The sequence below is a fragment of the Anabrus simplex genome, chromosome 5 (genome assembly GCF_040414725.1).
Source record: "Anabrus simplex isolate iqAnaSimp1 chromosome 5, ASM4041472v1, whole genome shotgun sequence".
Taxonomy (NCBI): domain Eukaryota; kingdom Metazoa; phylum Arthropoda; class Insecta; order Orthoptera; family Tettigoniidae; genus Anabrus; species Anabrus simplex.
In genome coordinates this window covers 54,976,572-54,995,909 of record NC_090269.1, presented here as the reverse complement: position 1 = coordinate 54,995,909, position 19,338 = coordinate 54,976,572, and the positions used below count along the sequence as shown (strand labels likewise).

Below are 19,338 nucleotides of genomic sequence, written 5' to 3'. Positions count from 1 at the left end.
AAGCAGGAGAAAGAAGGTGTGGTGGTGGTAGTGGTGGTGGTGGTGGAAGGATTACTGTACTTCGATGAACTCTTAAATGTGAGAAGGGGTGCAAGTGAGATGATAGAGGAAGAGTATGAGAAGGCAGAACCAGAGAGTGAAATCACAATGGAAAAAGTGGAAACTTCTGTCAGATGAATGAAAGTGGGAAAAGCAACAGAACTGGATTAATTGTGTGGGTGGAAACGATCAAATCACAAGGATCTGTTTGTCTAAAAGGGTTGTATAGGATATATCGATCTATTGGATAGAAAAATCGGTACCAAATGACTGGAGTCAAGGACTTTTAATACCTTTACTTAAGAAGAGAGACAAGAAGATATGTGATAATTATATCGAGGAATCACCATCCTCCACCACAATAACACGCAGTTAACCTGCACATGGCAGATGCCGCCCACCATCATTGGAGGGTCTGCCTTACAAGGGCTGCACTCGGCTAGAAAGAGCCACACGAAATATATATACAGGATGAACCGAAATTCGCTCACTCGGGCGTCGCAGCGCGACGCCTCACATGCCAGCAATAAAAAAAGTATCTCACAAAAGTTCGTCCTGCGAGTATATCCGGCAGGAAAAGGACGTTGAAGAGTGGCAATCTGGCAAGACTGTAACCACATGTAGGGTAACTACCTCTGTCAGCACATATTAGTCGTGCTGTACAATTGGTGCAGTGGATAGCGTTTTGGGTTAGCATGCAGGAGATCGAGGGGTCGATCCTGGGTTGAGGCGTATGTTTTTTATTTCGTAAATGAAGTCCAGGTCCGCCTCTGTGGTGTAGTGGTTAGTAAGATTAGCTGCCACCCCCGGAGGCCCGCGTTCGATTCCCGGCTTTGCCACGAAATTTGAAAAGTGGTTCGAGGGCTGGAACGGGGTCCACTCAGCCTCGGGAGGTCAACCGAGTAGAGGTGGGTTCGATTCCCACCTCAGCTATCCTGAAAGTGGTTTTCCACTTCTCTTCCAGGCAAATGCCGGGAAGGTACCTAACTTAAGGCCATGGCCGCTTCATATCTTCCCGTCCGACACCAAGGCCCCTGTTCAGCATAGCAGGTGAGGCCGCCTGGGCGAGGTACTGGTCATCCTCCCCAGTTTTATTACCCGACCCAATGCCTCACGCTCTAGGACACTGCTGTTGAGGCGGTAGAGGTAGGATCACTCGCTGAGTCCGAGGAAAAAACCAACCCTGGAGGGTAAGCAGATTAAGAAAGAAAGAAATGTAGTCCAGGTGGTATGCTATCTGGCATCTTAATCTTCAACAGCGAATAAATTCACGCCCACGACTTGGAAAGGCCGTCTTTCAAAGTTGACCAATGAAAACGATTGTTCGTCCATTCCTGGGTTCGCAGTAAGTAAGTGCAAATGGTTTCTAGAGGACCCGCTGCAATCGCTGTTGACGATTAAGATGCCAGATACCATACCACCTGGACTACATTTACGAAATAAAAAACATACGCCTCAACCCAGGATCGACCCCTCGACCTCCTGCATGCTAACTCAAAACTCTATTCACGGCACCAACTGTACAGTACGACTAAAATGTGCTGACAGAGGTAGTTACCCTACATGTGATTAGAGTGTTGCCAGATTGCCACTCTTCAACGTCTTTTTTCTGCCTGATATGCTCGCACGACGAACTTTTGTGAGATACTTTTTTTTTTATTGCTGGCATGTGAGGAGTCGCGCTGCGACGCCCGAATGCGCGAATTTCGGTTCACCTTGTATATACTCATACCTCAGGAAGCAAAAATATTTGAAAGGGTACTAGAAAAAAGAATGAGAAGTAAGATGGAAGGACAGTTATATTAAGAGCAATATGGCTTTCGGATTGGAAGATCAACACTAGACTCCATCTTCAGTACGAGGCACATAATGGAAAAATAGTAGGAATATGGAAGAGATATGATGATAACATTCCTTGATTTATAAAAGGCTTACCCTAGTGTTTTGCTAGTTACTTTACGTCGCACCGACACAGATAGGTCTTATGGCGACGATGGGACAGGAAAGGGCTAGGAGTGGGAAGGAAGCGGCCGCGGCCTTAATTAAGGCACAGCCCCAGCATTTGCCTGGTGTGAAAACGGGAAAACACGGAAAACCATTTTCAGGGCTGCCGACAGTGGGGTTCGAACCTACTATCTCCCGAATACTGGATACTGGCCGCACTTAAGCGACTGCAGCTATTGAGCTCGGTATTACCCTAGTGTACCCACTGCACTATTTACTTTGACTCGAGATGTTTAATGAGATTGTCGAGAATTTAACTGGCGGCCTCGAGACTCTCGAGCGAAAAGAATTCCCCATTCTATGAGCAGCTCACAGTTGAAATGAACCAGGTGATGCTCGTTTGAAAGGTATAAGAAAATCTACTATACCCGTACGAGCTATATACAAACTAATGAAGAAAAACCGTATTTATCTTCAGCTTGGTATAGCTTATCAATTCATCTTATATACCAAAATGACAATAACTGTACCAGGGGTACACCTTCCCTGGCCATTTAAACTGTGCGCCTTCTCCATTATGGCCATCTCTGACAGTGGTTGAGAACATTTATGACTTTCTAAAACTGTCTTCTTCGATGGTTAGATGGCACTATCATCTATTTTCTAGCGATCTCTGGTGGGCTAAGTCCAAGTCTATCGCCAGAGAAATTTAATTTGTTATAGTTGGTAAACGTTTTACTGGTTATTGTTTCTTATGTGCCGAAGTTGTCAATACTTCACCTGGGTCCTCCTCTAATGTAATCTGCCTATTACATGCGTGTAACTCAGTTCTTTAACAAATCTGAACCCGCAGGAATGTTTGCAAATTTAGCCCATCAGCGCTCTGGATTCTAATAAAGTCTAGAACTCGCCCCTGCGGAGCTATTTAAAGAGAGCGCTTCAGGGGCGTCTTGTCTGATTTGCTCCGACGATTGAGAGTGCGAGACTTGACGGAGGAGGCAGGAGGCAGAGGGTGCCGGCTTGAAGATGATCCAGCGCTGACGGGTAATGGCAGAATTGACCTAAATATGTGTTTGTGCCGGCATGTGTTTTCAGGGGAAGAATTCAAAAGTTTTCCTTAATATCTAATATGTAACCTTTTGTTTTTGGACTGAAATGTAGGACCTTCTGCGCAGTCTTCGGACTCTATTTATATTCCCTACTGGGAAAACATTTACCGTAATGTAAGGGAGCACGAGTGGTGACCCTCAGATCTCTCCTCTTCAACTTTTGAGCTGGGTGACTAAAGTTTTCAACCTCTAATTTTTGGAAACCTTATCTCGACTTTTTACACCCACCCCCCATTTAGTCACCCTTTTTAACGTGGGATTAGCCTCTGTGCCTCAAGCCCACTTAGGTCATTTTCTTCCCCGAATGTGGTTTTAAGGAGTACTGGTGTTTCGCCTCCTTTCCTTTTTGTTAATGACCAACTTTTGTTGTAATCTTTTTTCCTTTTCTTTAAGGCCAAGCAGGATGGGCAATATGTCCGTGTATGTTCATTGTTATTTTGCGGGTAACCGTGGGTACATTAGGTTCACTTGTGGATCGGTACTTCACCTGTTTGTGAAATTTTGTCATTGATAAGCCCATCATGGGTCAATCTGTATATGAACAAGATGAAGTGGGGGCACCAAATTGGTAACTAGTTTAACTGAGAATGTAACAATGACACTTCTCTTTATTACGGCTAGCCTCAATTTATTTAGCTCAGACTCTATAATGTGTACCTGTTCGGGACAATTATGCTCTTTCATGATGCTATACCTGTCAGGAGCAATTATGCTCTTTCATATGTAGGTTAACGACTGGGAGTTTCTCCCAATTGATCTTGTACCTGATTAAGCACTTCTAAGTCCAATGTTCTGTTGGAGCTGACGAACTCGTTGTTAATGTGAATATTATCAAGTAATTTTTCAACTACTTCTCGTTAAATCATTAGATTACTCTATTTTGGGTTTTAATAGAGGAAATAAATAAAATTTCCAATTTTTATTCAAGTACATTTTTGCTCTAACTGATCCCCTGCCCAGCCATTCAATACACGCACTTCCTTACCTCTGCGTTCCACGATAAACCCCCGTATCAATAATAATAATAATAATAATAATAATAATAATAATAATAATAATAATAATAATAATAATAATAATAATAATAATAATAATAATAATAATTTAAGCCAAATATGACAAGAACTTGAAGTTAAACCTTCACGGTACAGAATGCACATGCAACGTGTAGAGTAAGTTAAAAAATAACCGTGTTATATTATGACCCAATTGCACTAACCAGACCATTTCAAGTAAGTCTAATGGAAATTCTCTCATACACTTGCAACTGTGACTCAAGAGCGGTTGAATGGTTGACTTAAAAAAACTGAAGGTCAATAAGTACAGTACTTTCTCTACTATGATAATTATAAACAGTTATGCATTTACGCCTTCAAAACAGGGTAACATTTTTCTTTTATCAAAAAGGTGCTGTACTAATTTCAAAAACTTCCATCAATAAATCCTTGGTAAACTGTTGTCCATAAAAATAAGGATGCGGATACTAGCACATTATTCTATACAGTAGATCAGGATTTTACACAAACTGAATAGGCCTTCGAGTTAATAAACAGTTATCAAGAAATTAAATTCAGACTAAAATCCATCTTAACAAAACGAAAATTATTTGTGACAGAAATTGTGCCACAGGTTACTGCAATCTCACTCTTCACAGACATACTGATGGAGAGCCGAAAGACTTCATCAGCGCTGAAGTAGCCTGAAAATACGTTTCTTCTCGCAAAGTGACTTGACTAAATTATCTACAGTTTTATTTGCTAACGATAAGACTAACTGCATTAGCTGAGTAAATCATTAACGCCCGCATTCATCTCGCTGAAAATGTACTTCTTTACACTGGTATGAAAGTAAATTCTGTAAGAAGTGATACTCTAAAAATCACGTTTATTCATAAGGAATATTGAATACTATTTCTACGAGAAACTGCCTCTAATGAGAAAACGTGAATGTTTATAGTAAATATCTCCGATTCTCTCAACAGATACCCATCCGATATGGTTGCACCTGCGGCTCGGCTATCTGCATCATTGGGACACGCAAGCCTCCCCACCGCGGCAAGGTCACATGGTTCGCAGAGGAGGCCATTCAACTTAATATGGAAAATATCACTCAATAATTGATGTCTACAGTGGGGTTCATGCCATACAATGTCTCTCCGGTTTAAATCAAGACAACATTTCAGGAACGATACTGACAAAATTATGTTGAAAAATGAATTACCTAACCTGCATACTGCATACAAAACAGACGCTCCGAGTATTCGGCACGTAATCATCTTCAAAAAAAAAAAGAAAAACAGGCTCAGGTTGAATACGAATATAACCACGGAGAACGAGATTTTGAAAGAGGCGTATTTCAGTATTACTTCATGGACTTCAACAGACAATGGAAACGATTCAATATGCGCAGAGCTAAGAAGGTAGAAACCGAGCAGCTGAAAGGTGGATCTCCCACAAGCTACGAGGTTTGCTCTACATACATAATCGAAAGCTTAGAACAGTATAAAGGAAGATATCTCTTCTCTGAAAGAGAAAGAGAAGTGTGCAATCTAATGTCGAAGCAATTCCGAACAGGGATGTCAGTAGAAACTGCTGCTAATTTGAAAGGTTAATAGGAAACGGAGATGTAGGCCTAATTCGGGAAAAATTACTCCGATGTAAAGTTCAAATACAACAATGCAGCGTGACCACTGCACTAGTGACATATCTCAGGACATTTACCGTTCAATTCAATATAACCAAGAACCGATAAACTCGTAGCCAAAGAAAATAATTTTTTTCAAATAACTTGACTTAGAAATAAATCAATAAATCGTACCTCCAGTAAGCCAATGATGAGTGGTAGAGCACCATTGTTCTTCCGCCAAATCCTTTCCAACGTTCTTTCTCTGATATTCCTGTCTGAAACAAAAAAGAAATTGGATGTTAACAAGAAGAATTAGTAACTACTGCGGACACAATGAGATGCTTCTCTTTTACCGTCCTCGATGCCTTTACAAACCAACCGTGAGGGTGTAAACAGTATACCGGTAGCCTAATGTTATTTTAGCCGAAAAGGTCTATGATTTAGGAGTGGAGAGAAAAGGAACGCTCCGAGTCAAAGTTCGCTGACATCGCTCTTGCCTTCTCGTGGACCAACTATTAGACATACCGGGCAGAGTACCTCAGGCTGTAGAGGTACTCTACAGAGCGCTGACCTTCTGAGCCCCACTTGGCAGGTTCGATCTAGCTCAGTCCGGTGGTATATGAAGGTTCTGAAATACATCACCCTCGTGTCAGTAGATATACTGACCATTAAAAGAATTCCTGCGGGACAAAATTCCGGCACCACGGTGTCTCCGAAAACCATGACTATGTAGTTCTAAGTGATACGTAAAATTATTATTATTATTATTATTATTATTATTATTACCGAGCGAGTTAGCCGTGCGGTTAAGGTCGCGTAGCTATGAGCTTGCATTCGAGAGATGGTGGGCTCGAATCCCACCATCGGCAGCTCTGAACATGGTTTTTCGTGGTTTTCCACTTTTACACAAAGCAAATGTTGTGGTTTAAATAAGGCCATAGCCGCTTCCTTCCCAATTCCAGCCCTTGCCCAACCTTGTGTCGCTGAAACGTTCGATGTGTTAATCCTACGTTCAACCACAAGCAAGTAAGTTATTATTATTATTATTATTATTATTATTATTATTATTATTATTATTATTATTATTATTATTATTATTATTATTACTCACACTAACTATTTTGCGGTTTCCGGAGACGCCAAGGTGCCAGAATGTTCACTCACAGGAGATCTTTCACGTACTGATAAATCTACCGACATGAGGTTGAAGTATTTGACCACCTTCAAATACCACCAGACTAGCGTTGCCACAATCCAACAGTCCAAAACCAGGACATTATCATAATGAGTACAAAACCATTAGTAAGATGATATAAAAAATCAATTATCACAAGACAATAACATTAGTATGTTTGTATCAATTTGATTTAATGACCTGTAGGCCTACTACAAAGTTGAGTACTTACAATGCACTACCGGTAAACATTTGAATACCAGCCGTACTTCTCAGAGCCAAGAAGTAAAGAAGGGAGCTTGGTTTAATTTTGAATGAGACTACGCAATTCACCATAGCTTACACGTTTCGTGCTGTATTGCACTTGAAGCACTGCCTTTGCAGATGCTAGTGTTGACCTGTTCCATTCTTCTGCCCACTGGGCAGACAAAAGATTTCTTTTTTTTTTTTTTTTTTTTACGTCAAACCGATACAGATAGGTCGTATGGGACGATGGGAGAGGAAAGTACTGCGAGTGTTAAGGAAGCGGCCGTGGCCTTAATTAAGGCACAGCACCTGAAATTGCCTGGTGTGAAAATGGAAAATCAACGGGAAAGCATCTAAAGGACTGCCGACAGTGAGGCTCGAACCCACTATCTCCCGGATGCAAGTTCACAGCTACGCGGGCAGACATAAGAGAAAACACCCTCTCTACATTCACATTATTCCCAGGAACAAAATAATGGAAAACAGCTACCCACTTCTTATTGGACTTCATATTCCCGAAATGTTCAAGCTTTGTATAAGCTAAACAACATTATAATTTTACAACCGGTTCAAAGATAAAACTCTCATCCAATTTGTAGGTTGTATTTTCTCTAAAAAGTATATCGCGGACTTTTGTCTTTTCGGCCCGGACGTTCTGCTCACTCCACATATTCGCGGATGGTTCGTGAAATCCGCGGTACACAGCAACCCTACACCTAACTGAGCCGGGATTGAACTCAGCTAGGGCTCAGAAGGCCACCGCTTTTACCTACTGAATACTCAGTTTGTTTGTATGTATGTATGTATGTATGTATGTATGTATGTATGTATGTATGTATGTATGTATGTATGTACACTCATGCTCATAAAAACAGAACACCTTGGAAGACTAGAGATAGGAACTTCATATTCACAGGACATGTACATTAGTATGTTCTGCAGAAACGATTGGCATTTCAGTCACCTAAGTTCAGCATGTGTCCTGTTGCCTAGTAGGAACTGGAGTAGTATAATTGGATGGTTCGGCCGCCTCCTCCTCCTCCCGCCACCTCCTCCGCCGCCGCCTCCGCCGCCCGCGGGAAATTTGAATTTTGGCGGGAAATTTGAATTTTGGCGCGAGATTTGAATTTGTAAACAAAGCCACGTGCTTTTTGACAGCTGTCATCGACAACAACGCATCGCTAACCTCACTGCTGCCATCTTGACGGGCCTAAACCTCACTAGTGCCAACTTAACCTAACTAGCATGAGGTAAACAAAGCCACGTGTTTTTTTGACAGCCACGTGCTTTTTGACAGACAACAACGCATCGCTAACCTCAGTACTGCCATCTTGACAGGCCTAAACCTCAGTAGTGCCAACTTAACCTAACTAGTGCGAGATAAACAAATCCACGTGCTTTTTGACAGCCACGTGCTTTTTGACACATTTGTAAACAAAGCCACGTGCTTTTTGACAGCTGTCATCGACAACAACGCATCGCTAACCTCAGTACTGCCATCTTGACGGGCCTAAACCTCAGTAATACCAACTTAACCTAACTAGCGTGTGGTAAACAAAGCCACGTGCTTTTGACAGCCACGTGCTTTTTTGACAGCTGTCATCCGCCATCTTTAAACTACAGAGCACCGTGCTGCCCTCTTTCATCACCTATCATCGGCAGTGCTGCCATCTTGACAGACCTAAACCTTAGTGCTACCAACTTAACCTCACTAGCTCGAGATAAACAAATCCACGTGCTTTTTGACAGCCACGTGCTTTTTTGATAGCTGTCATCCGCCATCTTTGAGCACAGTGCTGCCCTCTTTAGCTACTTACCTTTGAAATGTGGTGGCGGATAATTTGAAAAATGCTTTTCGACAAGCAGCCATCTTTAATCCAGAGAGAACAGTGCTACCCTCTATGTGGTGGCGGCAAATTGAAAAATTCCACGTGCTCTTGTTTGGAAACAAACTCACGTGCTTTTTCGACAGCTACCATCTGCCATCTTTAATCTATAGAGCACAGTGCTGCCCTCTTTAGCTACTTACCTTTGAAATGTGGTGGCGACAAATTCTACGTGCTCTTGTTTAGTAAACAAACTCACGTGCTTTTTTGTCAGCTGTCATCCGCCATCTTTAATCTATAGAGCACAGTGCTGCCCTCTTTATCGTAGTAGATGTAAATTCGTCACAGCTGTCATCCGCAGTGCTGCCATCTTAACGGGCTTAAACCTTAGTGCTACCAACTTAACCTTACTAGCGCGAGATAAACAAATCCACGTGCTTTTTGACAGCTGTCATCTTTAATCTATAGAGCACAGTGGTGCCCTCTTTAGCTACTTACCTTTGAAATGTGGTGGCGGATAATTTGAAAAATGCTTTTTGATAGCAGCCATCTTTGAGCACCGTGCTACCCTCTTTTGTGGTGGCAGGCAATTCCACGTGACAGCAGCCATCTTTAATCATGAGAGCACCGTGCTGCCCTCTATGTGGTGGCGGCAAATTCTACATGCTCTTGTTTGGAAACAAACTCACGTGCTTTTTTCTGACAGCTGTCATCCGCCATCTTGCATCACAAACCTCAGTGCTGCGCTCTTTAGCTAGATACCTTTGAAATGTGGTGGCGGCAATTTGAAAAAATCTATGTGCTCTTGTTTAGTAAACAAAGCCACGTGCTTTTTATGACAGCTATCATCCACCATCTTTAATCAATAGAGCACGGTGCTGCTATCATGCAGGCAATTTCATCACCTGTCATCCGCCATCTTTTAATGAACAGAGCACCGTGCTGCTCTCTGTAGTAGCGGGCAATTTGAAAAGTTCTGTTAGCTGTCATCCGCCATCTTTAATCAAGAGAGCACCGTGCTGCCATATATGTGGTGGCGGCAAATTCTACGTGCTACGCGCAGCTGTCATCCACCATCTTACATCGCAAACCTCAGTGCTACACTCTATGTGGTGGCGGATAATTTAAAAAGAAAAATTCTACATCAGTCCTCTCTCGACGCTAATTGCACAAGATGGTGACTATACATGACTCCTTAAAGGTGCTTATGCAAGATGATCGCTATACATAGACGCCCTTGGGATGCTTGCGCAAGATGGCGGTTATACAAGGCTCCTTATGAGGGATGCTTGCGCGAGATGGTGGTTGCTCTTATGAGGCGGCTTAAGGATCCATGACTAGAGACGCCCTAAGGATGCTTGCGCAAGATGGCGGATGCAAGATGGCGGCTATACATAGCTCCTTATGAGACAGCCAGTACTCGATACAACATGTGATCAGAACATTGATTGATGTGTTCAGAACACTGTACTCGATACAACATGTGATTAAAACATTGTGTGGTGTGTTCAGAAAACTACATAAGTAGAATCGAACGCTGTATTAGGGGATACCTTTGTTTAGATTGAAACATAACAAGACTAGAATTGAACACTGCACATTGATTGATTGATGTGTTCAGAACACAAAATAAGTAGAATCGAACACTGTACTCGATGTCGTTAACTTCAACATGTGATTAAAACATTGTCTGGTGTGTTCAGAACACTACATAAGTAGAATCGAACGCTGTACAACATGTTAGGGGATACCTTTGTTTAGATTGAAACATAACAAGACTAGAATTGAACACTGCACTCGATGTCGTTACATGCGATCAGAACAATGATTGATGTGTTCAGATCACGAAACAAGTAGAACCGAACACTGTACAACATGTTAGGGGATACCTTTGTTCTAAGAAGATCAGCTTGAAACATAACAAGACTAGAATTGAACACTGCACTCGATACAACATGTAATCAGAACATTGATTGATGCGTTCAGATCACGAAACAAGTAGAACCGAACACTGTACAACATGTTAAGGGATACCTTTGTTTAGATTGAAACTAACAAGACTAACACTTCAAATGATTTGCTTAGTACGAAAATAAAAAAATATATACCGCGTAGCTAACTCGTTCATCACACTGCTAAGACGCTTAGCAATTGTGAATACACTCATACGAAAATCAAGAAAGCACACTGCGTAGCCAACTCGCTCGGCTCACTCGCTTAGTATTTGCAACACACACGGATAAGAATGTTCCGAGATACTTACATGTTTTTTTTAGGGAGGGTGAAAGATCATAAATTATATGTACACATGTTGTCTCCTCCAAGTTGTAAGATGAAATAGACGCAGTACTGCGAGTTTCCGCTCTAGCTGGCGAACGGAAGTAGCATGATATCTCAGCAAAAAATAATACGCGTGAGCTTGCAAGTCAGACACAATGATGGATACCGCGATTCAAATCCTGGTAACTTATGCCGTCGGGAAGGGTATCCGGCGAGCATCTAGCTGTAAATCCTCGATTCTCGACAGATTCTTAATCCGAGTTCTTTGACGTCAGGAAGGGCAACTAGTTGAAAACAATTATCGAACACGCATCGTGAAGGCAAGAGTGTGCAGCGATATGCTTGTTTAGACTTGCAGATTACGAAAAGAAACATAACAAGACTTGAGTCTTAAAACAAATTCTTGCGATTTATAATCTTAGTCAGGAAGGGCATCCAGCAGTAAAACAATAGTTCGTGATACTACGATTCAAAATCTAGCAGTAAAACCCCCGATTCTCGACAGATTCTTAATCCGAGTTCTTTGACGTCAGGAAGGGCAACTAGTTGAAAACAATTATCGAACACGCATCGCGAAGGCAAGAGTGTGCAGCGATATGCTTGTTTAGACTTGCAGATTACGAAAAGAAACATAACAAGACTTGAGTCTTAAAACAAATTCTTGCGATTTAAAATCTTAGTCAGGAAGGGCATCCAGCAGTAAAACAATAGTTCGTGATACTACGATTTAAAATCTAGCAGTAAAACCCCCGATTCTCGACAGATTCTTAATCCGAGTTCTTTGACGTCAGGAAGGGCAACTAGTTGAAAACAATTATCGAACACGCATCGCGAAGGCAAGAGTGTGCAGCGATATGCTTGTTTAGACTTGCAGATTACGAAAAGAAACATAACAAGACTTGAGTCTTAAAACAAATTCTTGCGATTTAAAATCTTAGTCAGGAAGGGCATCCAGCAGTAAAACAATAGTTCGTGATACTGCGATTTAAAATCTAGCAGTAAAACCCCCGATTCTCGACAGATTCTTAATCCGAGTTCTTTGACGTCAGGAAGGGCAACCGGTTGAAAACAATTATCGAACACGCATCGCGAAGGCAAGAGTGTGCAGCGATATGCTTGTTTAGACTTGCAGATTACGAAAAGAAACATAACAAGACTTGAGTCTTAAAACAAATTCTTGCGATTTAAAATCTTAGTCAGAAAGGGCATCCAGCAGTAAAACAATAGTTCGTGATACTGCGATTTAAAATCTAGCAGTAAAACCCCCGATTCTCGACAGATTCTTAATCCGAGTTCTTTGACGTCAGGAAGGGCAACTAGTTGAAAACAATTATCGAACACGCATCGCGAAGGCAAGAGTGTGCAGCGATATGCTTGTTTAGACTTGCAGATTACGAAAAGAAACATAACAAGACTTGAGTCTTAAAACAAATTCTTGCGATTTAAAATCTTAGTCAGGAAGGGCATCCAGCAGTAAAACAATAGTTCGTGATACTACGATTTAAAATCTAGCAGTAAAACCCCCGATTCTCGACAGATTCTTAATCCGAGTTCTTTGACGTCAGGAAGGGCAACTAGTTGAAAACAATTATCGAACACGCATCGCGAAGGCAAGAGTGTGCAGCGATATGCTTGTTTAGACTTGCAGATTACGAAAAGAAACATAACAAGACTTGAGTCTTAAAACAAATTCTTGCGATTTAACATCTTAGTCAGGAAGGGCATCCAGCAGTAAAACAATAGTTCGTGATACTACGATTTAAAATCTAGCAGTAAAACCCCCGATTCTCGACAGATTCTTAATCCGAGTTCTTTGACGTCAGGAAGGACAACCGGTTGAAAACAATTATCGAACACGCATCGCGAAGGCAAGAGTGTGCAGCGATATGCTTGTTTAGACTTGCAGATTACGAAAAGAAACATAACAAGACTTGAGTCTTAAAACAAATTCTTGCGATTTAAAATCTTATTCAGGAAGGGCATCCAGCAGTAAAACAATAGTTCGTGATACTGCGATTTAAAATCTAGCAGTAAAACCCCCGATTCTCGACAGATTCTTAATCCGAGTTCTTTGACGTCAGGAAGGGCAACCGGTTGAAAACAATTATCGAACACGCATCGCGAAGGCAAGAGTGTGCAGCGATATGCTTGTTTAGACTTGCAGATTACGAAAAGAAACATAACAAGACTTGAGTCTTAAAACAAATTCTTGCGATTTAAAATCTTAGTCAGGAAGGGCATCCAGCAGTAAAACAATAGTTCGTGATACTGCGATTTAAAATCTAGCAGTAAAACCCCCGATTCTCGACAGATTCTTAATCCGAGTTCTTTGACGTCAGGAAGGGCAACTAGTTGAAAACAATTATCGAACACGCATCGCGAAGGCAAGAGTGTGCAGCGATATGCTTGTTTAGACTTGCAGATTACGAAAAGAAACATAACAAGACTTGAGTCTTAAAACAAATTCTTGCGATTTAAAATCTTAGTCAGGAAGGGCATCCAGCAGTAAAACAATAGTTCGTGATACTACGATTTAAAATCTAGCAGTAAAACCCCCGATTCTCGACAGATTCTTAATCCGAGTTCTTTGACGTCAGGAAGGGCAACTAGTTGAAAACAATTATCGAACACGCATCGCGAAGGCAAGAGTGTGCAGCGATATGCTTGTTTAGACTTGCAGATTACGAAAAGAAACATAACAAGACTTGAGTCTTAAAACAAATTCTTGCGATTTAAAATCTTAGTCAGGAAGGGCATCCAGCAGTAAAACAATAGTTCGTGATACTACGATTTAAAATCTAGCAGTAAAACCCCCGATTCTCGACAGATTCTTAATCCGAGTTCTTTGACGTCAGGAAGGACAACCGGTTGAAAACAATTATCGAACACGCATCGCGAAGGCAAGAGTGTGCAGCGATATGCTTGTTTAGACTTGCAGATTACGAAAAGAAACATAACAAGACTTGAGTCTTAAAACAAATTCTTGCGATTTAAAATCTTATTCAGGAAGGGCATCCAGCAGTAAAACAATAGTTCGTGATACTGCGATTTAAAATCTAGCAGTAAAACCCCCGATTCTCGACAGATTCTTAATCCGAGTTCTTTGACGTCAGGAAGGGCAACCGGTTGAAAACAATTATCGAACACGCATCGTGAAGGCAAGAGTGTGCAGCGATATGCTTGTTTAGACTTGCAGATTACGAAAAGAAACATAACAAGACTTGAGTCTTAAAACAAATTCTTGCGATTTAAAATCTTAGTCAGGAAGGGCATCCAGCAGTAAAACAATAGTTCGTGATACTGCGATTTAAAATCTAGCAGTAAAACCCCCGATTCTCGACAGATTCTTAATCCGAGTTCTTTGACGCAGTATCACGAACTATTGTTTTACTGCTGGATGCCCTTCCTGACTAAGATTTTAAATCGCAAGAATTTGTTTTAAGACTCAAGTCTTGTTATGTTTCTTTTCGTAATCTGCAAGTCTAAACAAGCATATCGCTGCACACTCTTGCCTTCGCGATGCGTGTTCGATAATTGTTTTCAACCGGTTGCCCTTCCTGACGTCAAAGAACTCGGATTAAGAATCTGTCGAGAATCGGGGGTTTTACTGCTAGATTTTAAATCGTAGTATCACGAACTATTGTTTTACTGCTGGATGCCCTTCCTGACTAAGATTTTAAATCGCAAGAATTTGTTTTAAGACTCAAGTCTTGTTATGTTTCTTTTCGTAATCTGCAAGTCTAAACAAGCATATCGCTGCACACTCTTGCCTTCGCGATGCGTGTTCGATAATTGTTTTCAACTAGTTGCCCTTCCTGACGTCAAAGAACTCGGATTAAGAATCTGTCGAGAATCGGGGGTTTTACTGCTAGATTTTAAATCGTAGTATCACGAACTATTGTTTTACTGCTGGATGCCCTTCCTGACTAAGATTTTATAACGCAAGAATTTGTTTTAAGACTCAAGTCTTGTTATGTTTCTTTTCGTAATCTGCAAGTCTAAACAAGCATATCGCTGCACACTCTTGCCTTCACGATGCGTGTTCGATAATTGTTTTCAACTAGTTGCCCTTCCTGACGTCAAAGAACTCGGATTAAGAATCTGTCGAGAATCGAGGATTTACAGCTAGATGCTCGCCGGATACCCTTCCCGACGGCATAAGTTACCAGGATTTGAATCGCGGTATCCATCATTGTGTCTGACTTGCAAGCTCACGCGTATTATTTTTTGCTGAGATATCATGCTACTTCCGTTCGCCAGCTAGAGCGGAAACTCGCAGTACTGCGTCTATTTCATCTTACAACTTGGAGGAGACAACATGTGTACATATAATTTATGATCTTTCACCCTCCCTAAAAAAAACATGTAAGTATCTCGGAACATTCTTATCCGTGTGTGTTGCAAATACTAAGCGAGTGAGCCGAGCGAGTTGGCTACGCAGTGTGCTTTCTTGATTTTCGTATGAGTGTATTCACAATTGCTAAGCGTCTTAGCAGTGTGATGAACGAGTTAGCTACGCGGTATATATTTTTTTATTTTCGTACTAAGCAAATCATTTGAAGTGTTAGTCTTGTTAGTTTCAATCTAAACAAAGGTATCCCTTAACATGTTGTACAGTGTTCGGTTCTACTTGTTTCGTGATCTGAACGCATCAATCAATGTTCTGATTACATGTTGTATCGAGTGCAGTGTTCAATTCTAGTCTTGTTATGTTTCAAGCTGATCTTCTTAGAACAAAGGTATCCCCTAACATGTTGTACAGTGTTCGGTTCTACTTGTTTCGTGATCTGAACACATCAATCATTGTTCTGATCGCATGTAACGACATCGAGTGCAGTGTTCAATTCTAGTCTTGTTATGTTTCAATCTAAACAAAGGTATCCCCTAACATGTCGTACAGCGTTCGATTCTACTTATGTAGTGTTCTGAACACACCAGACAATGTTTTAATCACATGTTGAAGTTAACGACATCGAGTACAGTGTTCGATTCTACTTATTTTGTGTTCTGAACACATCAATCAATCAATGTGCAGTGTTCAATTCTAGTCTTGTTATGTTTCAATCTAAACAAAGGTATCCCCTAATACAGCGTTCGATTCTACTTATGTAGTGTTCTGAACACACCACACAATGTTTTAATCACATGTTGTATCGAGTACAGTGTTCTGAACACATCAATCAATGTTCTGATCACATGTTGTATCGAGTACTGGCTGTCTCATAAGGAGCTATGTATAGCCGCCATCTTGCATCCGCCATCTTGCGCAAGCATCCTTAGGGCGTCTCTAGTCATGGATCCTTAAGCCGCCTCATAAGAGCAACCACCATCTCGCGCAAGCATCCCTCATAAGGAGCCTTGTATAACCGCCATCTTGCGCAAGCATCCCAAGGGCGTCTATGTATAGCGATCATCTTGCATAAGCACCTTTAAGGAGTCATGTATAGTCACCATCTTGTGCAATTAGCGTCGAGAGAGGACTGATGTAGAATTTTTCTTTTTAAATTATCCGCCACCACATAGAGTGTAGCACTGAGGTTTGCGATGTAAGATGGTGGATGACAGCTGCGCGTAGCACGTAGAATTTGCCGCCACCACATATATGGCAGCACGGTGCTCTCTTGATTAAAGATGGCGGATGACAGCTAACAGAACTTTTCAAATTGCCCGCTACTACAGAGAGCAGCACGGTGCTCTGTTCATTAAAAGATGGCGGATGACAGGTGATGAAATTGCCTGCATGATAGCAGCACCGTGCTCTATTGATTAAAGATGGTGGATGATAGCTGTCATAAAAAGCACGTGGCTTTGTTTACTAAACAAGAGCACATAGATTTTTTCAAATTGCCGCCACCACATTTCAAAGGTATCTAGCTAAAGAGCGCAGCACTGAGGTTTGTGATGCAAGATGGCGGATGACAGCTGTCAGAAAAAAGCACGTGAGTTTGTTTCCAAACAAGAGCATGTAGAATTTGCCGCCACCACATAGAGGGCAGCACGGTGCTCTCATGATTAAAGATGGCTGCTGTCACGTGGAATTGCCTGCCACCACAAAAGAGGGTAGCACGGTGCTCAAAGATGGCTGCTATCAAAAAGCATTTTTCAAATTATCCGCCACCACATTTCAAAGGTAAGTAGCTAAAGAGGGCACCACTGTGCTCTATAGATTAAAGATGACAGCTGTCAAAAAGCACGTGGATTTGTTTATCTCGCGCTAGTAAGGTTAAGTTGGTAGCACTAAGGTTTAAGCCCGTTAAGATGGCAGTACTGCGGATGACAGCTGTGACGAATTTACATCTACTACGATAAAGAGGGCAGCACTGTGCTCTATAGATTAAAGATGGCGGATGACAGCTGACAAAAAAGCACGTGAGTTTGTTTACTAAACAAGAGCACGTAGAATTTGTCGCCACCACATTTCAAAGGTAAGTAGCTAAAGAGGGCAGCACTGTGCTCTATAGATTAAAGATGGCAGATGGTAGCTGTCGAAAAAGCACGTGAGTTTGTTTCCAAACAAGAGCACGTGGAATTTTTCAATTTGCCGCCACCACATAGAGGGTAGCACTGTTCTCTCTGGATTAAAGATGGCTGCTTGTCGAAAAGCATTTTTCAAATTATCCGCCACCACATTTCAAAGGTAAGTAGCTAAAGAGGGCAGCACTGTGCTCAAAGATGGCGGATGACAGCTATCAAAAAAGCACGTGGCTGTCAAAAAGCACGTGGATTTGTTTATCTCGAGCTAGTGAGGTTAAGTTGGTAGCACTAAGGTTTAGGTCTGTCAAGATGGCAGCACTGCCGATGATAGGTGATGAAAGAGGGCAGCACGGTGCTCTGTAGTTTAAAGATGGCGGATGACAGCTGTCAAAAGAGCACGTGGCTGTCAAAAGCACGTGGCTTTGTTTACCACACGCTAGTTAGGTTAAGTTGGTACTACTGAGGTTTAGGCCCGTCAAGATGGCAGTACTGAGGTTAGCGATGCGTTGTTGTCGATGACAGCTGTCAAAAAGCACGTGGCTTTGTTTACAAATCTGTCAAAAAGCACGTGGCTGTCAAAAAGCACGTGGATTTGTTTATCTCGCACTAGTTAGGTTAAGTTGGCACTACTGAGGTTTAGGCCCGTCAAGATGGCAGTACTGAGGTTAGCGATGCGTTGTTGTCTGTCAAAAAGCACGTGGCTGTCAAAAAACACGTGGCTTTGTTTACCTCATGCTAGTTAGGTTAAGTTGGCACTAGTGAGGTTTAGGCCCGTCAAGATGGCAGCAGTGAGGTTAGCGATGCGTTGTTGTCGATGACAGCTGTCAAAAAGCACGTAGCTTTGTTTACAAATTCAAATCTCGCGCCAAAATTCAAATTTCCCGCCAAAATTCAAATTTCCCGCGGGCGGCGGAGGCGGAGGCGGCGGCGGAGGAGGCGGCGGGAGGAGGAGGAGGCGGCCGAACCATCCAATTATACTACTAACTGGGTCCTCCATGAGCACTGATGACTTGTTCCATGCGTGATGGCATCGACGTGTGTAAGGCGCGAATGGCGTCCTGGGGTATAGCCATCCACGCTGCATTCACCTGGTTTCTCAGTTCATCTTTGATGGTTGGCATTGTGTCACAACGCCTCACCCGTCGCCATATCCCACACATTTTCGACTGGCGACAAGTTCGGTGAACGGGCGGGGTAGGGCAACAGTCTGACATCCTGTGACAAGAAGGCACGTGTTCGTGCAGCAACATGTGGTCGCGCATTATCCTGCTGAAATATGGCATCTGGGGTGTCGTGGAGAAAAGGTATGGCTACGGGTCGCAGGATGTCATTCACGTAGGTCAAACTGGTCACATTCCCCTGGACACGCACCAACTGTAATTTGTGGCTGTACCCAATAGCACCCCACACCATAAGACCATAAGTTGGCGCTGTATGTCTTGTGCGAATGCAGTCAATGTGATGCCTCTCCCCCTGTCTGCGGCGAACCAAAATGCGGCCATAATTTAAATCAAACAGATCTCTTAGTTGCAGGGTTTGAAGAATCTAAAGTGGAAAGCTACCGTCCAATAGCACTTCTAAGTGTTACATATAAACTCCTTGAGCGACTGATCTGCAATAG

At 42.1% G+C, this 19,338-nt stretch overlaps 1 protein-coding gene across 4 annotated transcripts in view; it reads right to left on the bottom strand.

The window, feature by feature from the left end:
- The window catches only part of LOC136873738 (cytosolic carboxypeptidase 1), a 762,457-nt gene that overhangs the window by 642,331 nt on the left and 100,788 nt on the right, over window positions 1-19,338 (bottom strand). For all 4 annotated transcript variants that reach the window (XM_067146906.2, XM_067146907.2, XM_067146905.2 and 1 more), the window contains exon 3: window positions 5,910-5,992. In XM_067146906.2, coding sequence (XP_067003007.2) covers window positions 5,910-5,992 — 83 coding nt within the window. The remainder of the gene's footprint in view (window positions 1-5,909; window positions 5,993-19,338) is intronic.